General features: G+C 48.2%; 2 protein-coding genes across 4 annotated transcripts in view; both read left to right on the top strand.

Annotated features, from left to right (window-relative positions):
* The window catches only part of Pp4-19C (protein phosphatase 19C), a 44,639-nt gene extending 41,068 nt beyond the window's left edge, over nt 1-3,571 (top strand). For both annotated transcript variants that reach the window (XM_077654054.1, XM_077654052.1), the window contains one exon: nt 2,871-3,571. In XM_077654054.1, coding sequence (XP_077510180.1) covers nt 2,871-2,921 — 51 coding nt within the window. In that variant the 3' untranslated portion in view covers nt 2,922-3,571. The remainder of the gene's footprint in view (nt 1-2,870) is intronic.
* A 1,116-nt stretch (nt 3,572-4,687) lies between these two features.
* Nucleotides 4,688-20,224, top strand: part of LOC144121100 (uncharacterized) — an 82,407-nt gene continuing 66,870 nt past the window's right edge. For both annotated transcript variants that reach the window (XM_077654049.1, XM_077654048.1), the window contains exon 1: nt 4,688-5,269. The gene's annotated coding sequence lies outside the window, so the exon portion shown is untranslated. The remainder of the gene's footprint in view (nt 5,270-20,224) is intronic.

Below are 20,224 nucleotides of genomic sequence, written 5' to 3'. Positions count from 1 at the left end.
TTAAGGGTACGGCGCGATAGCTAATGGTTAATGCCATATATGCAGAATTGGTCATTCTCTACTTAACATTCATAGACCCTGGGAGTCCTCATACCACTTGTGGCACAGTGGTGCTGCCACTGGTAGAATTTTTGAGAATCAGGTCGCTCTTCCCGAGCAACCTCGCTCAACCCATCATTTAACCGCCACCTGCCAGGTAGCATGAGGAAGCCATCCTTTATGGGTACCATTGAGCGTTAATCCACACACACAGACAGGCTTTCGCCTTAGTGTAGGAAATTTGCACTTTTAAGGCCGGTACTTTTCAGAAGGAGAGGCTGTAGACCTCTCATTTGAATTAATATATGACAACCCGGAGTTGAGTGAAGATGATGAGGAATTGATGATTGAGATGATGAGCAAAGGGAGGCAGGGAACAGCAAGCCTTGTTGAAGCACTGCTACTCCGAAGCACAAAAATTTGCACCTAAAAATCCTCTGGAAAAAAAAAAGGTGTGTGCTAGCCTTGAGTGATGCTGTTTGTAAAGGTGACAGTGCAGCATCGTAATGCTAGGAAGGCAATGACAGGCTTGGAAAAGTCTGTACACTTGTAGATGAATTGAACAAGCATATCGCAGGGCACTATACTTCTGCCCATCACTCTGTGAATGAAAGTATTAAGGGTGCGCATCTTCAGCGATCCGCAACACCAAGTCGCTATAGGCACTGGTCGACTGCGCAAAAGGGGATCCACATCAACTTCTTGAGTCGAAGCTAGTTGCCAAGTTTTATTGTGGGTGTAATACCTTAGATCATTCCACCAGTGAACTGGTCATAAAAGTTTTTGAAGCTCTTTCCAGTTCAAATGCTAATTTCTTTTTATGCTTCGAAGGACAGTGGTACACGTACAGTCTTTGCCAAAATAATTCGAGCAGCTGCGCCAACGGCCGCGCATGCTACCCGCTAACTTCTTATCATCAAAGGAAGGATAAAGAGGGTGCAGGCTTACGTCAACCAATTTACACTCGCAGCCACGGAGCTGGAGCCAGGGCCGGAGTCTGCAGTGCTGCCACTCTGCCCACAAGGCCACTCTTGCTGCGTTTGCAGCTTCTCGGTTACTTTTGCCAAAGACGGTGCACACCACTTTTGAGTTCTGATTATGAAGACATTGGTACACATGTGTCCTACTTTTTTCTCGAAAACCAGTGGTTGAAGAAATGTACAATTTTGCCAATTGTATCCATGCAAAACTTCATAAAATTTCATGCTTTATAAAGGGTTAAAAGCAATGCAGAGTGCATAACAGAATTCAGCTTTAGAGGTGAATATAGTGCACCAACCTGTGTGGTAATTGCGATCTTTTGTGGCAGCCGAGACACAAGCGTATACGTTTAAAGATGCACTAAAGAGGATTCTGAGCTCACCTTTTTGCTGCAGGAACCCTATCTACACACTCCAAGTGTTCTTAAGAAGTTCAAATTATTGTTCTGAGCGGCCAATTTTCCTTTTAATTCGGAGCAGCTGCCGTGGTGGCTTAGTGGTTATGGCGCTCGGCTGTTGACCCGGAAGATGCGTGTTCGATCCTAGCTGTGGCAGTCGATTTTCGATGGAGCTGAAATTCTAGAGGCCCATGTACTATGCGATGTCAGTGTAAGTTAAAGAACCCCAGGTGGCCGAAATTTCTGGAGCCCTTCACTACGGCGCCGGATTCACTTTCAAATGTTAAACGCCCGTAAGCCTATTGAATTGGATTAAACATCTCTGCTCCCGCTTTTTTTTTACTGGCCTCTGAGAGTAGGAGGACTCAACCAACGCGTGAGTGTTTTTCAGCCAGTTGCTCTGCCATCGGCAAAGTGATGCTACATATTATACGCGGAGTGATTATACGCGGAAGCAGAGAGTCCACACATATTTTTATTTCTGTGGGCCTGATTTGTGGCTATGTTGTCTGCGACTGAAACTATTTATTCACCGAAACCTAAAAAAACAAAATAAAAGCGAAAGCGAAGCTGCCACGCCACTGGTTGAAATGCACTTCATGCGTTGGTTGACTTCTCCTACTCATGTAATTAAGAGCATGTAATGGCAGCGAAGCATTTTTTTACACGGAGTATGTGCAAAATCATGTGAGGAATTTCATTAGGTGCCACGAGTGCACATTTCACAAGCAAATGATGCACAAGCTTGGCACAGCTGCAGTTTTCTGCATGTTGTTCTATCTGCGCCTTAATGCCTCATTCATTCTACACTCATGTTAGAGGACGAGACATGACAGGAGCATGACCTTGGGAAGAAAGAAGGTGTCTATGTATCCAGACAGCGGCGTCCGTTCTTTTGTTTTCTCTGCCTTTTGTGCATTGTTACAACGTTGAAGTGTTACGGAAACAATTGCTTGAGAGTTTCGCTGGGAATTGCGTCGGAACATGTCAGAATTTCCTGCTGCCAACTTATCAGATTGCCTTTAGGCAAAGTTAATTGTAATGCTGCACACGCAGTACCATTGCGCTCTCTGTTCCCGTATCGTGGAGTCGGGGGACAGTGAACGTGTTAGGAGGGCTTCCCTGCACCTTTTGATGGGTTTGTTAACTGCTCCAAAACTTTATCTTTTTTAATGACGCAAATTATTTGTTGTTTCTGGCTGTTCCAAACAGCAAAATGAGTTGCAGCTCAGTTGTAACTGCAAGCTTCATGCTGAATCAAAAATTATGCACCAGGCGGAATTACCCACATTGTAGAGAAAACTTTTAAGGCTGTGCCATTTCCTTCATTTATGAAATTCCAAGTGCATGCACAACTCAACCTTAATTTTGCATGCACACAAAGACTTATCATGAGTAAATGCTTCCTAAGCTCTTGTTCTGTTTGTTTTCTTTCTTTTTCCCCACCTTGCAGGAGAGCAGAGGAATCCCAACCAAGAAGCCACAGCCAGATTACTTCCTGTGATGACCAATCCCATCCTCGCTTTCGTTCTTTTTTAACTGCATACAAACCTTGTACACCGTGTCATCAAAAGGCACTCTTAAGCTGAAAAGACTGTCTTGTTCATGCGAACATGGTCTTCTCTTTTCACTATGAGGAAAGCACCATCAGTCGTCTGTCGACGTAATTGTTTCATCCCAAGTTCACCAGGGCTCTCCTAAGGAGAAAGGGGGCAAGGACCATCTTGTTTTTTTTTTTTCTTGCTAACACAGCCTGGAAGTGAGCTTGTTGCCAGCAAGAAAGGTCTGTTGCAGCAGAGCCACTCACCTTTTTGTTATTTTTTCTGCCCCCAAATCTCAAACCCACATACTGCAGTCACATGTGTGCTTGGGTTTCAGGCATGTTATTTTTGCTGATACCTCGGTCTTCAAACTTCTATTTGGCAGTTATTTCTTTTTTCTTCTCTGTATTGTTTGGCTAAGTACATACAAGTGTTGTCATGTTTCACTTGTACAGATTTATGAAGTGCAAGTTGTTCTTTTATTTGATTCTTACTTGCCTGCAATCCTTTTAGATTCATTGCTTTGCATTGGTTAGTGGCAGTCTGTGAACTGCACTGTTTCAGTGTGAAGTGGAACACTGTTTCAATAAAATAAGTATGTGCCGGTGTTTTATTGGTTGTGTGTCATCCTCTGCTTGCTGATGCCTGTGTAAATGTGTTGAGTGATGTTAGCATCACACTGTGCAGTTAGATGTGTATAGCAAGTGTCTAAGAGGAAAGAAATGGCATCTGCTGATTACTGCAACTAATTTGTTTAGCTATTCTGAACTGAAAGCTTTACACTGAAAAAACCATGCAGAAGAAGAAAAAGGCAGCATCTTCTGAAGTCTAAGTACTCCTTGAAGATTTTGTTCTGTGGTATCAGGCTTAGGCAACTTGCAAAAACTGATTTCTTAATAAGGCTCATTAGGGTATGCCATTGTGGGATGCGATAAAAAAAATTGGCGGTGGTTTAGGTCTGGTTAAACCTGGAGTGACGCGATAGCTACAGCTAGCAGAGTGGAACTTCGTCACATGACCAACCACGGGTCAGCCGCGCCGCCGGTAGCTGCTCCGCACCACGTGACAGCGTGGCTGCGCCGCCACGCTGAAGGCTCGAAATGCTACCGTATTGTAGAATACAGTGCTTAATAAAACATACTCTAAGCCATTTGCATGCATGAAACAAGCCCATTGCTAACTTTGAACGTGGGGAGGTTCAGATCACTAAGTCTCGTAATTATTTAACGGCGTACACTGCGTTGCAGCAACCGCAAGCTGCTGTCGTTTATTCCAAGCCCAGAACCTGCCTCGCGTGGCATCCGTTCTTGTTTTCGTCTCGTTCTTGTAACTAGCGGCTGTTGCGCAATCTGCCGTTAGTTTGTAGTGCCTACAGCCGGAAGTGGAAGAAAAAAGGCTGAAGTGCTCGTTAATCGGCGCATTAGCTGTTCGCTGGATCAAGCAGCCGAGAGTTTTGCAAGTCGGACTTGAGAGCGAGGATGGACAAGCAAAAGAGGCTGGTTAACGACTAGTGTGTCCTGCTCGACTGTGGATCAAACACGTAAGAAGCTTATATCCCTAACGCAAATCGGCGCAAGAGCAAGAAGTCTGGACCGGTGGCGGCTCCCTAATCTACCTCCCGCCGGCTTTGCTCCTTTTTGCCTGCCTCGAGGCGAAGCTGACGTAGCGTGCCGCGCGCGCTCGCCGGTCGGCGGCGGCGGCGCAGGCGGCGTCTCCTGCCGGCAGACGACGCGGCAGCGGCTGCCTAGAGGGAGCCGCGGGCGCCGCGAGAGGTGCCCGGCGACGCTTCGTCGAGATTGTAACGTGGTTGGCCCCCCATCGATGAAAAAAATTTTCCTTTTCAGTGCTTTTCCTCCCGTTTTCGATATACGTGAGCCGTGTTTCGGGCCTACGCGGGGCATCGGCGAGTGGAATTAAAATGTGACAGCTTATCCCGACATGGAGAGTCTCCCGAAGCGCCTGCCGACGGACAGACCCGGTAATGCCGTCTGCGGACCTGGCCAGGAATGGCGCTTTTTTTGTGCACCGCGAGTGGTTTTTCTTCGAGCGCTACGAATGATTAAAAGCGCGGTGATTAGGCCTACCGCTTCGAGCCGAGCTCGTCAACTCATCTGTCAACGTGCGAAGTCTCCGACCGTCTCCATGGTGAAAAAACGGTGCCGGAACGAGAGGTGAACGCGGCGTTCGTCCCACGAGCGGCCGTCGGCAGGAGCAGCAAGAGACGCTTTTTTTCTCTCTTCTATCTCTGGCCCCGGTCTAAAGCCCCCGCCGCTTGCTGCCACCGACGGATTGGCGCTCGATCTTCGAACAGGTGAGTCGCACGGCGCAAGCACCGCTTTCTATTTTTGATCGCGTTATCGGCGCGACCCCCGGCTCGGCCCTTCCCTGTCTGCGGACAGTTAGCGCTTCGCACGTCACCCCTTTTCTCTATTTCTGACAAGCGTCCGTCTCCTCTTGGAAGCGGACCAATCCTCGACGCGATAAAGCGGCGAAAAAGACGAGAAAGATAAATCGCCCGTGTCGTTGACTTTGGCGGCGTCGAGAGGCTCGGTATTCGCCAGTCCCGGTCGGCTCGAGCGCGTGCATAGAGACGAGCGACGCGGGAAGGAAGATGAGAAAGAGGGAGAAAAAAAAAAACTGCCTTCTTTTAATTAGAAGGAGCCATTTTTCGTCAAGTTCCAGGCGTCGCGCGTTGTTCCTGAGACGAGCGTCAAGAGCGCGCCGGGTTTCCGATGTAGGAAGTCTGCTCCGAAGACGCGAGAATAATACCAAGTAGGTCAGACAGCCGACCGGCAGCGAGCGCAAAAGCGAAAGAAAAAAAACCAGCCAGCCAGCCGGCTGTCTTGTTGTTTATGCGGCCGCCACGCTTGCTGTGCTCTTTTTTTGGTTCGCTTTCTCGCGCTGCCATTGAGCGCGCAGACGGCGGCGAGGGGAAAAGAAAAAGCAATCGCAGAAAGATAACAACCCTAAACAGCTCTCCCACTCGCCACGAATGCCTCGTCGCCGCCGCCGCCGCGACGTTTGATATTTAAAAAAGACGGCCTTTCGATTCGTTCATTTCGGGAAGGTCCCCGCCGTGATTTGGAAATGAGATGTGATGACGCTGTTTTTTGTGCTTTTTACGCAGTGTTTTTTTTTCCCACAGCTGTTTTCTCTTGTGGCGTATTTTGCCTTGCGCGCGATCGACGGCCGCCTCAGCTGGAGGGGACAGCCGCCAGCAATTTAGGCCTAATCGAACATGCAACCCGTTCTAGCCTCTCTGGTGTTCGGATCGGAGCTCTTGCTCGCGTTGAGCGTGCACTAAGCCTAAAACGGTTAGGCCTAAATGCGAAGCCTAAAAATGCATTTTTTTCTTTTCTAGTTTTTTTTTCCGCTCCCTCGTCCCTCGACGGAAGGGTTGAGAAATGAAATCGTGTGAAACTGTTTGCTTCCGAGTTGCCGCTAACTTGTCGGTGCTGAGATGAGGGCGTCAGGGTCGCCACGAAGCCGTCGCAACAAACGCGTATCGTTAAATTTCTCTACTGCGTCGGCAAAGGTTTTTTTTTTTTTTTTTTCCGAGCTCGTAGCCGCCGCCGCGCTGATGCTGCTGCGATGGGGAGGAAGGAGGCCGGCTGTACGACGCCGTGCGCGTGTCGCGATTTTCAAGTGCGAGTGGTACTGCCTGCGTGGCAATACCAAATATCGGCCGCCGCGGGAGCACAGGCGTCTCGTTTTATTCCTCTGAGGCACATAATGGTCGCGACCGTTTAGCGTGTAGGCAGTTACAAGTGCGGCGATTACCGTCATTTTCGCCCCCGTACCGCTAGCCCCTCGTTCTCTGTTTTAAGCGCGGAGGAGAGTAGGCGCTAAAAAGAGTCGGCGTGAGTCACCCGGTCAGTGGTTTCTCCCTTCTGCTGCTGCTGCTGATGTAGCAGTCGACACCTCCTTTTGGTCCTTGGCCCAATGAACCTACCAGCAGCAGCAGCAGTTGTTGACCTTTGGCATCTTCTCTGCGCAGAGAGGGAGAGAGAAGTTCGCGTTGAGAGCGGAATAGAAGACGCGCGTTTATCTCTCGCAGCATCCCCGGAACTCGTGTCTAACAATGTCGACACGTGTCCGTTTCCTTGCGGAATCGACGTCGTTTTGGGCCCCCGAGGCGACGGCGAGAGAGGCAAATGCTGCTGCCTCTCTCGCGTGCGCTCACGCACGCACGAGTTGGTGGGCGCGTTCCGCGGCCGGAGGAGATTCCGCGCGAGCTCTCCTCTTCGCGTGTCTCGTTCTCTCTCTCAATCGCTCTATATATTTCCATTTAAATTTTTCACTTGTTTACTCGTCGTCGCAGCGTCTGGCGCGCCGCCGCGGCACTGTAGCCATTTGCTTGAAACGGGGCCTGCGCTGCTCCTCGTGTGAGCTCTTCTTTTTTGCCTTGTATTTTGCGCTCGACGGCGTCTCCCTCTCCTCCTCCAATTTCTGCCTCTCTCTCGTTCCTCCCGGCGCCTTCTTTCTTTTTTTTTTTCTTTTCCTTTCTTCCTCTCAGACGCTCGTCTTTCTCTCGCCGGCGGCTGTCGTTCCTCCTCGCGCTCTGTCTGGAAACCCGCCTGCTCGCTCCCCGTTTGTGTTTCTCTTTCCTTTTTCTTGATTTTTTTTTCTTTCGTTCCTTCGCCGTGTTCATGCGCGCCGGCAAGACGTGTACAAGTGCTATGCTACTCACGAAAGAAGGAAAAAGAAAGAAGAAACGTTTTCAAGTTCGGATAGCGTGTGCCATTGTATGAGGGTAACAACAACAGCTTTCTTGAAATGGTAACCGAATGGGATGTCCCGGTACTACTCATTGACGCAAAGTGTCCGAGTGGAGTACCGAATCGTGGATGAAAGTCGCTCGTGTGAAGTTGCGTTCTGTACTTGCTGCATGGTCCTGAGAAGACCCTCGAACTGCGCGGTATTTGCTCTCTGAAAGGGCTGTTCCGTGAATTCAAGTGAGAATAATAATGATAATTGGTTTTGGGGGAAAGGAAATAGCGCGTTATCTGTCTCATATATCGGCGGACACCTGAACCGCGCCGCAAGGGAAGGGGAAAGGAGGGAGTGAAAGAAGAAAGGAAGAGAGAGGTGCCGTAGTGTAGGGCTCCGGAATAATTTCGAACACCTGGGGATCTTTAACGTGAGAAAGCCAACACTGCTCTCAAGGGTCGCTTATTTTTGAACAGTCTGGAAGCCTAAAGCGGCGCGGTGGTGAGAGGCATGATTCCCCGTTAACGGACTATCTAGTATTGTTAATATTATTGGGTCTGATCGCAAAAAGACATACAACGAAAGCATTGAAGAGAACTACCTATGAATGTCGAATGTAATTAAAGGAAAACCATTCTAATTGCAAGTTACTTGTCTCAGCCTGACTGCGGTCTGAATCATTTTCGCATGTTCATCGATTTTAAGCCGTTCAGATTGTTTTCCATCGTTCAAACGGTACTGAACTGGAAAAAAATAGGCTGTGTGAATTCGAATCGGACCTGCATTCCTCGTTTTATTTTTTTTTCCGCAGTCACGTAAAAAGCCGCCAGGAAGTGATCATCTTATCGCTGCCTCCGCATGGGCGCTTCCTGAAAATCCTTCGTTATCCTGCGGGAGTCACAGGCAGGGTTTTTTTTTTTTTTATGTCAATGGGTATCCAGTGAGTTAGAGTATAGCAGGGCTTACAAGGCGTTTTAAAGTACGAAATCCTGTACCGTACAAGGCACCATGGGCAGCCCGTTTTCTATATACGTTCTTGCAGTTCGGAAGAAGCGACTGCCAGTAATTAACAGTTGAGTACTGGTCGATAAACGTGTTTGCAAGATGTCAAGGCGCTCGAAAGTTGCTATAATATACGAGTGGGTTTGGAGTAACTTGAATAGTGAGGTGACTTCACGAATCATCTCGGAAGGCGCCAGAGGGAAAAGTGAGCTAAGAATTGTGCGAAGAACGACCCCTCCCCCTCCAGTAGTGTGACGCACCGACGACGATTGCTGGTGAAGCACGAGCGGCATTTTTTTATTCTTCGAGCTTGCCGCCTCTTTCGGCAGGCGCAGCGCGCAGCCAGCCGAGCGCCAGAGCCCCTCCATGGCCGCCTCTGCTTCTCGCTCGCGATGGAGACCGGCGATGCCAGTTGGCTAGCAACGCCACCGCGCGCTCAGTTTGCAAGAGACGTTGCCTCTCGGCGGGCCGCGAATATTTGGTGCACTGCTGGCCTGGTTACATCGAGAGTGGTACGCAGCGACGAGCTGTTTCTTTTTCCTCTTTCTCTTTACGAATGAACGTCTCTGTTTTGGAAATTCAGGAAGTGGGGGGGGCGTCGGGGCTCGGATTTTGAGAGGGGTGTTTAGCTCTAGTTGCCCGATTGTGCGGTTTTGCCTCGTCGTCCAGTGTTATGCTCTTGGATGCGTAGCCTGGGAGCTGTTAGCTCTGTTGCTTTGTTCTTGGAAGTGTTAGTGGAAAGGATGCATCGCACAAAAAGGATACAATTTAAGCAGCAGAGTGCAACAACAGCCTTTGCGCCACAGTGTGCTGTACTGCTCAGCTCAACAATTACCAACGGTAAAGAAAATCAACATTCCAATGTTCCCCGCCGTCGGGCAAGTCAAGGCGTAAAAATATTCACAGGGGGCAACTAGTGACGTGACGTGTTGGCAAGGTGTTGATACCTTCACCGAAAGTGACCCCACTTCCATTCTGGTGACGTCACTTCTTTCCAGCCAGTGGGCGAGTTTTATGACCGAGGGCGCTTTTTTTTTTTAACAGTGTGGCTGTTAATGCTCTTGCATTGAAATTCTTGCACTTAGAATTTAATCCTGCAGTTAACCCTTTGTTTAGGCTGCAAGAAAGCATTTAGCAATAGGCTGTTAGCATGTTTCGGAGGAACAGCTGGTGGTCTTTTTGGTTGTGGGTGCAGCTTCACTGCAGACACAACTTATAGCATGATAGCTTATAGCATGAGCGAAAAATCATGGGCGTGGCTCTGGCAGGTGGTCCCCCCAAGAGCAACCTATAGGCAGATTAGCCACCTAGGTCGCGTGACCTTGCGGCCTCATCACAACCTGCCCACCGGATAGTGCGCAAACTAACCACTGAGGCAGGTGGCAGTTAAATTAATGATTGGTCACTCGGGAAGAGCAACCTGGGTCTCACAAGGCTCACTGCTGGGAGCACCTGCCATCGCAGGGCAGTGGCGCACTGCTTAACCGCTGCACCGCTGAGCCAGGAGGGGTATGAGGTCTCCCAGGAATCCATGAATGCGAAGTAATATGGGAATTAACCCATTGTGCTATCGTGTCATAACCCTTAAGCCAGAGCCTAAGTGTTCCCTCCAATTTTATGCAACTATAATTCTATTCATAGTGATGTGCTTCCGATGTTGGGTTGTCTCTATCACGTTGTGTATATTATGTGTGTCTCGTGCGAGATTCAGGGACTGTAAAAAGCCGATAGTCGTCAGCTGTTCTAAAAACAAGGGTAGTAGTCAGGCTAGCATGCGCGAAACACTCAAGAAACACAGTTCTTTGAGCAGCTGAAATGAGAATGCACCCAAGGAATGTTCAAGTGAAGTTGGATGGTAGCAGCACACTTTACGATGTAAGTGTGCTTCTACCATCGCAATGGAGAACATCATCAGCAAAAAAATGATTTCAAAGCATACACCTTCTTGATCTGTTTGTGTCTTAATATGTGCATTGCTGTATCGGTAAAACAAGTAATTTTGCAGTGCATCCACACTTCAGTTTATAAACAGAAGAGATAAGTCTAGATTTAATTCCAGATTCTTTCAAGCTGTAGCTCAGGATGGGTTCATAATATCTGTGCCACATATACAGAAGAAATCACAATCGGTGCTAAGCGCCTCAAGTTTGTGTCTTGTGTCATGACGATGTTAATGTGCAAACGCTATTTGCAAAATTTAGCCTGAACGTAAAACTGCTCATAGGCTCGAAATTTCTCAGCATTTTTCCAATGTCATTTTAAAATGCTTTGCTTGCAACACAGTGTTTTTGTTGGTAAGTCTGAAAAGTAGCTTTGAGACTATTAATTAGCACAGTAAAAAACACCAGGTAGGCATTGTCAACCAACAGTGTTGTCAAAATACCTGGCGTGTTGAAAAATCAGGAAATGTGTCTTTCCTTAATGTTGGTTATGAATGAATTATAATTCCTGGTAGGATGTCAATTCAAGGCAGGTAAATATCCGTTTCTGTTCAAAGAGTGCTGACAGGTGTGCTTATTTTGTGGCCAAATGAGTTGCGGCAAACTTTAATATTAAAGTACAAGTGGCCCTAGAGTCACTGTCATCAAATTAGTGCATGCCAGTAAAACTACAGACATAGGCACTGAATGTTTTATTTTTGCACTTGTGTGTAATGGCTGTGAAAGATATGCTAGGCATACAGTTCAGTCCGCAGAGTTCAATTTTCGCGAGAAAAACTTTTTTTTACCTCTTTGTTCGCGCCCCGTAGATAGTCTACAGAAGCAAGAGGTGCAACCACTGTAAATAAAATGTGTGCATGTGTGCGCGCGTGCGTGCGCTTACCGCAAGTATATTGAAGCCTAATAACAGAATAAGCGTTGGGAATTTCATGCCACATTCGGAGATATTGAAAAAAAAAAGACAGATTTGCACTTGCAGATATTCCGCAAAGTGCAAAATTTCAGCTTTTATGCATGTATCGCTCGTGGATTTTATACTGAAAATTATAGAATGCAGTCAATCTCAGAGCCTGCTCGAGGTGCTGAATGGCCTCTGTCTCAAAGTGATAGGCTATGGCACTGTGGTATGAAAGACTCGTTTGCAGGAAATTGAATAGCATTCTTCCGGCTTCACGTTGGTTCCAGATCATTCATTTTTTGCTTTTGTAGGCAAGCATAGATGGGACAGTTTATATTCTGTAACTCTGCAACACTTTGTCGAGTTGCAACCTGAGAACCAATAAAGATTGGGCAAGGTTGGAGCACATTACAGGCATCATCATGTCATACACTGTAACCGAAATATGCTGATGGCATCAGTATGGCAGACATATCTTAAGTAGTCTAAGCGGACTCAGAATATCTTGAATTATTATTAAGTTAATGCAAAGCGAGTGTCGTGGGTGTGGTAGTGGTCAAGACTCTGTATGGTCTGTCTTGGTACACTCTGTCACTCGCATAAGCCTGACCACATTTCCTATCACTGCTTATTTTTGCTTACTGGTTATGGTGAGGCACCTTTGTTTGTGTAGTCAGCTTATTAAAGGCATTCAGCACTACAGTTCCATCAGCAAACTTTGCAAATGCAGGAAATTTCATTCATTTCTCCCAGCTGCCACAAAGTCCCTATGGGATCGATATGGGGCTTTTCTTGCGTTGTTAGCAGATAAGAAGCTTAACTGCTGTTACGGTGGGCAAGGCAGAATCAAGTGATCACTTTAGAATGCACTGCTCTTGCATTTAAACATTTTTGAGGGCATGAAAATGGCTGGCAAGATAGGATGAGGGTGATTGCTACCAACCTATAGCACTGCAGTGCCTGGCTTTCCACAGCTGTATGTGGCTGTTTCATATAGAATGAGTTCCCGGTTTATTTTCATTTCTCTGCCTTCAAAGTGTGGCTGCTGAAGAATTAACAAAGGCAGCAGAGAACCGGGTGCAAAACTCGGCTATCAGTTAACATTGTTTGAGTAAAAGTCACTTCATATTGTATGGTAATATGAAATGCAGGGGGATATAGTAGGTAACTTACAGATGTACATATTTTTCGTCGAGTTGTCATTTGGCATGATTATTCAATTCAATTCATTTTATTTTATCAGAAGTTTGGAAGGATATCTGGGCTAAAAGCTGTGAAATCACAGCTTGACATGGCCCAGACAACCTCTACAAGACAGTGCCGACATAGTTATTAACAATAGTTAAGAGAAACAATGGAAAGATCTGGAATAGCTGATACTATATAATATTAACTTTGAGTAGTATTCAAAACACAAACAAGCTTAGTTTCTAAATATTATCAGAAATAACCCAGGGATACGTCATACATACAGATTTGAATAAAACTGTAGATTTGTACAATCATAACTGAAATCAAGATAGCATACAGGTACGAGAAATAATACGTCAGTGAAGCAAACATATATCAGAAACGCGACTACTTATAGTTTGGAAAAGGATTCTTGAAGCTGTTTAAATGAAATTATGTCTGGCATGTATGTGAAATTATGTATGGCATGTCTTGTAGCAGCGTGAGACAAGGCCTTTTCCAGGCAGTCCAGGCTATTGCAGATGATTGATTGTCGTTCATGAACAACTCTTCCTGCACCTTCCACGCTCATAGTCGCAGTTTGTGGGCTCCCAAATTTGTCGGGTTTGTGAAGTGCTTCCATCGCTGCTATTACTAAGTGCTGGATGAACAGCGTCGGCCTATTGGTGTTGTGCTTGATACGCCTTCACTTCTTGCAAGTTGTTATGCTGGTTTCAGGGAATACGGTGGCACTAGAGGCAGCTGCGAGCATAGTTTGCACACTTCCAGCTCCTGACGTGAACAGAGATCAGGCTTGTGCTTCAAAAACCCCTGCTCTCTTGTTTCCGTTTTCTTACTTTGTTATGCGCTCATTCGTGTCAAAAACATTAGCGCCCTCAAGAATCCGGTGGTAGCACTGCTTGATGAGAGCCTTCCATTTTGGAAGATGCCTCAGTGGTGCTTAAGGTTGCGAAGCACACGTGCACTGCCTTAATCTGATGATGATGGGCTGAAAGTTGTATGAAGTCTTAAGTGTTATTGTGGTACACCTTTAGAAACTTGCTGATGTTGGTTTTATCCAGCTCATCGGTGCAAACTTAACTCAAAAGCTGTTTATGTTATTACCTCGAAATTTGGTGATGCAGCTTTCCCACTTTTTACTTTAAATTTGGGGCCTACTGCGGGACATCGTACTGTGCAGTAGATGTAAGGGTGGCGGCAGTAGATTTCTGGATTAATGCCAGTATCTTAAAAGATGTTGAGATCGCTTTAAAAGCAGTTCAGCTGGCCTCAACAACTCCGAGAATAGGGACAAAGTTTTCTTTTGTCACACTGAAAAAAAAAAAATAAGCACACTTCGTGCTTATCATTCTACGGGGCAGGTAAATTTTTCACTTGTCGTCGTGGCTTTAGCAGGGAAAGGGACGAGCAAGACATGAAGGCAAATAAAAAAAGCGTAGTAAGTGTTCTTGTGCCTTCTTTGCTTTAGCACTGCCGTGATGTACTGTTAGTTTCGTGTTTAACTGAGCTTAGTTTAGTAGTAGTCTGGACGCTTTCATTCAACATCTATTGTGGGAAGCCACCTCGGTATTGTGTCAACAGAGACTACTTCGACATGCGACTAGAAAAAAAAGAAACTAAAAGAAATTAATGTGCAGTAACAGCGCAAGAACCAGCGCGTGGCCTTCCTTACCACCGCACTGCGGGCGATCGCTGCTAGGTTACAGCGTTTATCACGCCCGTGATGTTGAGGAACGGACAGCAGCTCAGTGGCTACAGACCTGGAAATAATTGATCAAGATGGCCGTGCACGCCAAAAATCACCCGCCCACCCACAGCTGAACACGCTTTTCCCGCCAGCTCGCAGCTGGGCCGACTGAAAAGTAAATTCTCGTGACGTTGCCGCAGGAAAGATCATCATACTACGTCACTACCGCCCGCGCAGCCCTTGTTCATTTTTTTTCTCTTCCTTCTCTCTCTCTCTCTCTCCCTCTCTCTCTCGCCTTTCTTCCTCTTCAGTTACCCGCCGCGGTGGCTCAGTGATTAGGGCGCTCGACTACTGAGCCGGAGTTCCCGGGTTCGAACCCGACCGCGGCGGCTGCGTTTTTATGGAGGAAAAACGCTAAGGCGCCCGTGTGCTGTGCGATATCAGTGCACGTTAAAGATCCCCAGGTGGTCGAAATTATTCCGGAGCCCTCCACTACGGCACCTCTTCCTTTCTTCTTTCACTCCCTCCTTTATCCCTTCCCCTACGGCGCGGTTCAGGTGTCCAACGATATATGAGACATACTGCGCCATTTCCTTTCCTCAAAAAAACCAATTATTATTATTCAGGGCTACGTGCTTTCTTCATTTTTTTTTTTTTTGTATACAGCCGTGAGCCTTCCGCGTTCGTTCGTTCCTCATGCCTCCTCTTCTCTTCCTCTTCGCACTCTCACACACTGTTGTTTCTGGTCCCGAACGCTCTCTCCCTCTAATAGCGTGCCGTCTGGGTCGCTTGCCGCCTGCGTTATTTGTTTATACCGTATTTACCCGCGGCCGTGATCGCGCTTCGCGTTTGCCTATTACTCGAGTTCGAGTTTTTGCTCTGGTTTTCGGCACATCTTGTCTCCATCGAGGAAGAGGGACGAGAGCCCCCCCGTCCGTTGTGCGCGCATTTTGTCGAATTCGTGCGATGCGACGTCGAGGGCTCCGCCGCGCGTTTGATTGTCTCGGCGGGCGCTGTTTTTTTTTTTCTTTGCTTCTCTGATCAATGCTTTCTTTATTTGCCCCGCCACTATTCTTGAAGAAACCCTCGTTCCGCTATTGGGAAAACCAATAAAAATAAGAACATCTCGCTCGCGGCTTGTTTCTTCGCCGTCTGGGAGCGCTGTTTCGCGGCGGCGGAGCTTTTGTTTCGGTGCCTCCGCCGCCGCCATAGTGCGTGCGTGCGTGCGTGTCTGGTGTGCGCCTTGCCTCTCTGTTTCTTCCGCACACTCCTCGCTTCCACTCCTTCGCCCCCTCCGTCTGTCTGCCTCTCTCTCTGTTCCTTTCTCTCCCGCTCCGTGCCTCACACGCTCGCGAGGAACGATTGATATGCGCGCGCTCCTTTCTTTCGCGCCTTTTTTTTTTCCCCCGGCTTCTCCTTCCCCATTTTCTATTTATTTTCTGCGCGTCTGGCGGCCTCGGCGTTGTTTGTTTTGGGCTGATCGTCGTCTTCGTCTGGGCCGAGCGGCGGTGTTTTTCTGTCTGCTGCCGACGCGGAAAGGGAAGAGAAGGGCTGTAATGACGCGTCCTTGGCCAGGGTTACGCGCGCTCCGTCCGCTGGTCGTCTTCTGAGTGTGTTTACTTGTATGTGCGCGCGCGCGCGCGACTTGTTGTTTGCGGCAGCAGGTAGTATGCGTTCTCCGCGCTGGTCGGTCGGTCGGTCGGTCGTCATCGTGGGCCACTACTACAGTAGCGCGCGCGAGATGACCTTTCTCTCTTGTCCTTCTCTTCCGCGCTCTTTCCATCGTTTTCGCGCGCGAAATGCGGCTTGCTTCCTGGGTGCTGGTTGCGCGTACTGCGTTTCGGCGCGGGCGAAGACAGGTGAGAGGACGCGTTGCACCCGGCGGGTTGAGGGACGAACATTGCCCTCCCGCGGAAGGAATCGATCCTCGTGCGGCTGCCTGCGAGGGCGCGCGACTGCTGCGTCTGAGCAACACTGGGGAGGTTTTGTTTCTCTCCCCCCCCCCCCCCCCCCCCCCCCCCTCCAATAGCTGATTCGCTTATTGCTGGATTCCTGCGTTTCAAGGCTGCGTGGACGGCGCTCGGTGTATTTCGACCATCCCGAGCGTCGTTTTACCGATATACTGTCGGGGACAAAAGTCTCCAGGACGCGTGACTGATCGTATCGGCTTATAGGTGCGAAGTGTGCTAATGTCCGGCTGGTTTCGCTAGCACATACTATTGAAACCCAGGGCCTAGTTTCATCTTCACAAGTGTGATCTGCAACCACTGGCTGATAATGAAGCTCTATATGCTTTGGATGTCGATCACGTGTCCTGGTGACTTTTGTCCCGGGTAGTATGTATAATTACTGCGCGTGTGTGCAACGCGCCTCTTCGTTATGTCCGGATTCTTTCCTTCTTCAGATGGATATTTTCCTCGACTGCTTCCATTTTCATTTCTTTATTCTTTTTTCATTTGCGAAATTTTGATTCAGTTCGATTGGACCTTAATGACGTATATCAGGTAAACTTTATGAAGTTGAATCCGCGGCAACTTCTCTGTTCGATTTCAGCTCCGAGCAATTGCTCATGGTCGGCTTTCGTTCTCTCTCTCTCTCTCTCTCTGTGTGTGTGTGTGTGTGTGTGTGTGTGTGTGTGTGTGTGTGTGTGTGTGTGTGTGTGTGTGTGTGTGTGTGTGTGTGTGTGTGTGTGTGTGTGCGTGCGCGCGTGTGTGTGCGTGTGTGTGTGTGCGCGCGCGCGCGCGCGCGCGCAGTGCGTTCAAACTGCGCCTCTCGTCGAGCCTAATGGTCCAGTGGTAGATCCCGCTCCTTCTGTCCGGAAAGCAATATGGATTGTACTCGGTGTAACTGTTGAGCCGGTCGGTGTCTCTTTTCCTGGCAATAACGGCCCCCGCCTGGGGCTAGACGCTTGCCCGGGGCAATCCTTCTGTAAGAGATGTCGTTGTGACCGGCCTTTGTGGAGGGTTGGGGGCGGGGGGGGGGGGGGGGGGGGGGGGGGGAGAAGCCTGTTGAATCCCGACGGACACTTGGTGATCAAAATCAGCGCCTCCCACACACCCACGACGCGGGTGGCTTCTCTAACCCGCGGTGTGTCGGGTTAGCGATTGGTCTTCTCGCGTTAACACTCGCCCACTGGTAACCGACTGACTGCACCCTGGATTACCCTCGCGGGCAAAGGCGCTGTGGAGGAGAGCGGTTGCGTAAAAGTTGAATAACAAGCATGGATGCTCTCTCTAGTTATGTATTGTACAAAATTTCGTGACATTCCTGGTTCTATAAAATTACGTAATTTATTTATTTATGTATTTGAAGTGCCCTTAAAGGCCCAATGACGGGTATTACACGAGACGAGTTCGTCCAGTATGTCCCTTTCCTTACCGTCGTCAGTTTGGAACCTTGCTCGCCTTTTTAGTCCTCGTTCGACTGTGTCTGCTGCTGTGACCCTCCTCTCTCTCTAACGAGCCGCTTTGTTCACAATAGGTTCGTTGCTGTCGCACTTTGACGTGGGCCCTTGTTTTGCTCGTCTTTACCGAGTTTGATTTACTAGTAAGCTGCGAGGACCGTTTCTCTGGAGGAAACGGGGCTCGAGCGTAGGCGTAGTGTTCGTCGCACCTGCAAAGACCCTCTCCCCAATCACGGCGAGAAGCCCGTTTCGAGAGTAACGGTCCTGCGGACGCTAGAGCGGAGGGCGGAAAAAATTCCGACGCTCCGTTTATCACGAACGCGTGTGCTATAGTCGCGTACAACTCAAGAAAGCAGCGGCTTTTTCCCTCAAAGGAACCCCTACCAGCCAATGGTTTCGGCCGGTTCTCATGACCCTACTAACGTGTGACAATGCAGGGACTGGCTTCGTGGTCGTGGATAATACCTTTTTCGCATTGTCGCGCCGCTCCCTGCATTGTCAGGCTAGCAGGGTCGTGTGAACCGGCCGACGCCATTGGCTGGAGGAGGGTTCCTTGAGGCGAAAAAGCCTCTTCGTTCATGAATTGCAGAATTCCCCGTTCAGCGACGGCACGTTGCAAGTGCCCGAATGATGAGGTGCAATGCATCACTGCGGCGACTTTAGTATGCGCGGAAGCGGGGTTGAAGGAACTTTGGCATAGTTTTTATTATTATTATTACCCAGAAGGAAAGAAGCCATCAAAATCTCCAAACAGAGTTTTCTGCACAGTTTCACCTCACTGCACACTGTAAAAATTGCTGTAAACGAGCTGTTTGGCAGTCTGCTGAGCGTCTGGGGCGGTCCGCATGGCGGCGAGGTCTTTGTAGCTACCAACCGCTGACGTCAGTCGCATGCCGGCGAATGCGAATTTCATCCACCGCCGGCGTCATGTGAAAGAATCTGGTTGGAGTTGGGTACTCTGCGTAACAAAACTGCGGAACAGTCTTGCGGGAGAGCGCGTGTAAAAACTTGTGCAACGCATAAGCACTTGAACCCCCAGCGTGGGAAAAGGTGTACGAGCAAGCATTTCCCTACCCTGCAGTGAATAGTCAAGACTGACGTGATGCTTTGCGTCAGTTGTATGCAATATGTCATTTCATGAAAGAGCTTTGCAGCATCTTTTTTTATTATTCTTTGCTTATCTCTGAGCTACATAATGTATGTTCTCAGTAGCGAAACTATGCGTTCTTGTTTGTTTGTTTACAAATTTTCGTATTTTTCTGAAATAACCAGGGAAGAAATGTTTTCGAGGTTTTCAAAATTTCTTAAAATTTTACATCTCTACGATAGAGACGCCAAAACCGCGTGGTGCGGGCTCAGTATGTTGAAGCCATCCAACGTCGGCGACTGCAAGATCAACGCGAAGTTTCGAAAGGTGGAACGTAGGCGGAAAAGCAAATGCTAAAGCACAAACACGCAACATCTAGCGCTGAGAATGTGCGTTAATTGGCATCGGCGTAATCGTGCTTCAATTTTTTTTTTTCTGACGGAGGAGGAGGGGGGGGGGGGGGGGAGCGTATTTTCTAGCTTGTAAAAACTCCGTTTTCAGTGCACTTAACGCCTTGTCGTTTGAACGCGGTGATCGGTCGATATGGGCCAGCTCCATTTTGTCTTCAGTTGTGTTCCTTTAAACAGGCGTGCAGCTCCATTGTTCCCAGCGCATTTCTGTGGTGTATTTCTTGCGTCATTCTAGTTGGTGTAGTTGTTTGGTCTACCTCCATGATTCATTACAGTGGCTTGTCCCAACCGTCCCAAACCCCCTCACCTGCGTAAGGCACTGTATTTCCTACGCCCAGGTCGCCCACGAAAGATTATGTGGGGTGCTTTCTGGCTCATGACCCGTATAGATAAGCTTCTTCTACACCAATATGCTCCTGCCAGGATTCACCTTTTCCTTTCTTCTCTCAGTCCCTCATTTATCCCTTCCCTTACGGCGCGGTTCAGGTGTCCGCCGATATGTGAGACAGATACTGCGACATTTCCTTTCCCCAAAAACCAATTTTCAATTTTCCAATTTCTCCTCCGGGTGTCATATGTGGCCTCAATACAATATGGCGGTAACTGTTCATGTATTTTATTTTGATTGACGACGTTGTCGGCCGTCTTACAAGCCTCAATTCCTCTCGTTAAACCTGAGACTACAAGCAACTGCCCAAAGCTGCTGTTTTTCCTGCGCGCACCGTAGAAACAGCGCATATATCAGAATTGGCAGAAAAGTCTTTGTATAGATTTCAACATCAGCTTGCTGTCGTAAGAATCCGTCCGTGGGCTTGGGTTGCATAAATTATTTAAGCAGCGAGTTACTATCGCTCTCCCATCCACTGTTAGATTTATAGCGTGTAAAAAAAAAATCCAATCAAGTATTTCGATGGGACATACTTCGTCAGCGGGCTGTG

Source organism: Amblyomma americanum, chromosome 2, assembly GCF_052857255.1.
Source record: "Amblyomma americanum isolate KBUSLIRL-KWMA chromosome 2, ASM5285725v1, whole genome shotgun sequence".
In the NCBI taxonomy this organism is placed as follows: Eukaryota; Metazoa; Arthropoda; class Arachnida; order Ixodida; family Ixodidae; genus Amblyomma; species Amblyomma americanum.
Note: the sequence above shows the minus strand (reverse complement) of the source record. Positions and strands in the feature narration are given on the sequence as shown.